The following is a 1,662-nucleotide window of genomic DNA, read 5'->3' as shown; positions in this document are numbered from 1 at the left end:
ACTGCTCCCCACTCTCCCCCAGCCACATGCTCTGCCCATATGGGTCCCACCCCCAGCTGTATGTGCAGGGCTGACAGGCCAGGGTGCCCAGGCAGCAGAGCCAGGTCTGACAGCAGCAGCTGATGGAAGGAGCTGCTGTTGCCGGGGCTGCTGAGAAACAAGCCCAGGCTCTGTGCCGCTCCAGCCCTGCTGCACACCCAGGGGCAGTGGGACTGGCTTTATGTGGTATGGCCCAGGCTGCCCCCCAGACCTGGGCTGAGTGGAACCAAGAGACCTGCTGTGGGCTGGACAAAATCCCTTGGTGAGCTGGATCTAGCCCATGGGCCATTATTTTGCCTACCCCTGTGCTATGACAACACCTCCAAGCCAGCGATTTGCACTTACTTGATTTTAGCAGAAGCCTTAATGTTCACAACCCGCTGAATCTCCTCCTGCAGACTCAGTTCAATGCTGCTTTCAGGTTCCTCCTCAAGCTGCTGCCTACAAAAGACAGATGAGGACAGCAAATAAGTTTACCTAACACAGTCAAGCTATTCACACAGGGACAGACAGACACAGAAAGAAAGTGACATCCATTCTCCCCTGAAAATGCAAACAAAATGTAATTCTTTTAAGACTGAAGCCAGCTGGACTCTCCTCCAGTGCTGCAGACATGTGCATGCAGTCCTGGTAGGGGTGCTACCATCTCAGGAATGGGAAGAGAATGATCAGACTCATGGCAACTTTCTAACAAGTGCTAAGACCAGAGAACAATGTTGCTCAAACCAGCACCAGAGAGATGGAAAGGACAAAGAAACATATTAGCAGAGGAAGCCAAAACTCAAATGAAATTGGACAAATAACCAGAAATCTCTTTCAATTTACTAGTTACTCCCTATCACTGGACGGCTCTACTGTCAGTTTTCAGTATGCAAACTGAATTCTAAATGACAAAGCTGAGCTTACCTGGCTTTTTTCCTTGCTTTCTTCATTTTCCTTTCCATCTTCTTGTGAATTTCATCCTCAGAAAGAACATAAAATACTTCCAAAATAGAGTCTGTTCCCTGGAGACAAAACAAACAAAGTTACAGGCTCCCAGAATTTCTGCTATTTTCACCCCAGTTTCATAAGGCTATGTAAAGTTGTATTATCAGCAAACAGACTAAGAAGTCTTTGTAGTGTTGCTGGTAATGGCTCTTGAAAACAAGACTCCCATGGTTCACACTCACCAAATACCCAAAGCACATCACTTACGTGGCAGGCCAGGATCCGGCCCGTCTGGTCAGTGGCAAGAGTAACAATTCGATCCCTCCCATCCCGCATAATAGAGCCAACTTTGCTGCACCTCAGGAGCCGCTACAAGGAAACAAAAGAGAAAAGAGCTGTGGAGTCACTGGTCCAGCACATCTTCAGAAGCAAAGTCACCAGGGCCTAAAAAAAGGGTGGACAATTATTTTGGCTAGAGGGTCACTTAATGAGTTTTGGGAACCTGTCGAAGGCCACACCCATCTCTCTCTTTCCATCTACTTCTCTCCTAGTCTCTCTCACTCCCCTCCATCTCTCCCAGTGATCTCTCCCCCATCTCCCTCCCCCTTTGTCTTTCCCCCTGCTCCCATTCCCTTCCCTCCCTCTCCCCCTTTCTCCTCCCCCTCAACGCTCAGATGCAGACACAGGCAGGAGCAG

At 49.1% G+C, this 1,662-nt stretch overlaps 1 protein-coding gene across 2 annotated transcripts in view; it reads right to left on the bottom strand.

Annotated features, from left to right (window-relative positions):
* Positions 1–1,662, bottom strand: part of WDR3 (WD repeat domain 3) — a 51,441-nt gene that overhangs the window by 31,741 nt on the left and 18,038 nt on the right. For both annotated transcript variants that reach the window (XM_019526873.1, XM_019526872.1), the window contains exons 7-9: positions 1,234–1,335; positions 946–1,043; positions 385–480 (exon numbers count right to left, since the gene is read on the bottom strand). In XM_019526873.1, the coding sequence (XP_019382418.1) occupies positions 385–480; positions 946–1,043; positions 1,234–1,335 (296 nt within the window). The remainder of the gene's footprint in view (positions 1–384; positions 481–945; positions 1,044–1,233; positions 1,336–1,662) is intronic.

This window comes from Gavialis gangeticus, unplaced genomic scaffold (assembly GCF_001723915.1).
Source record: "Gavialis gangeticus isolate Ggan-Ray unplaced genomic scaffold, GavGan_comp1, whole genome shotgun sequence".
Lineage (NCBI taxonomy): Eukaryota > Metazoa > Chordata > Crocodylia > Gavialidae > Gavialis > Gavialis gangeticus.
This window is presented reverse-complemented; position numbering and strand designations above follow the sequence as displayed.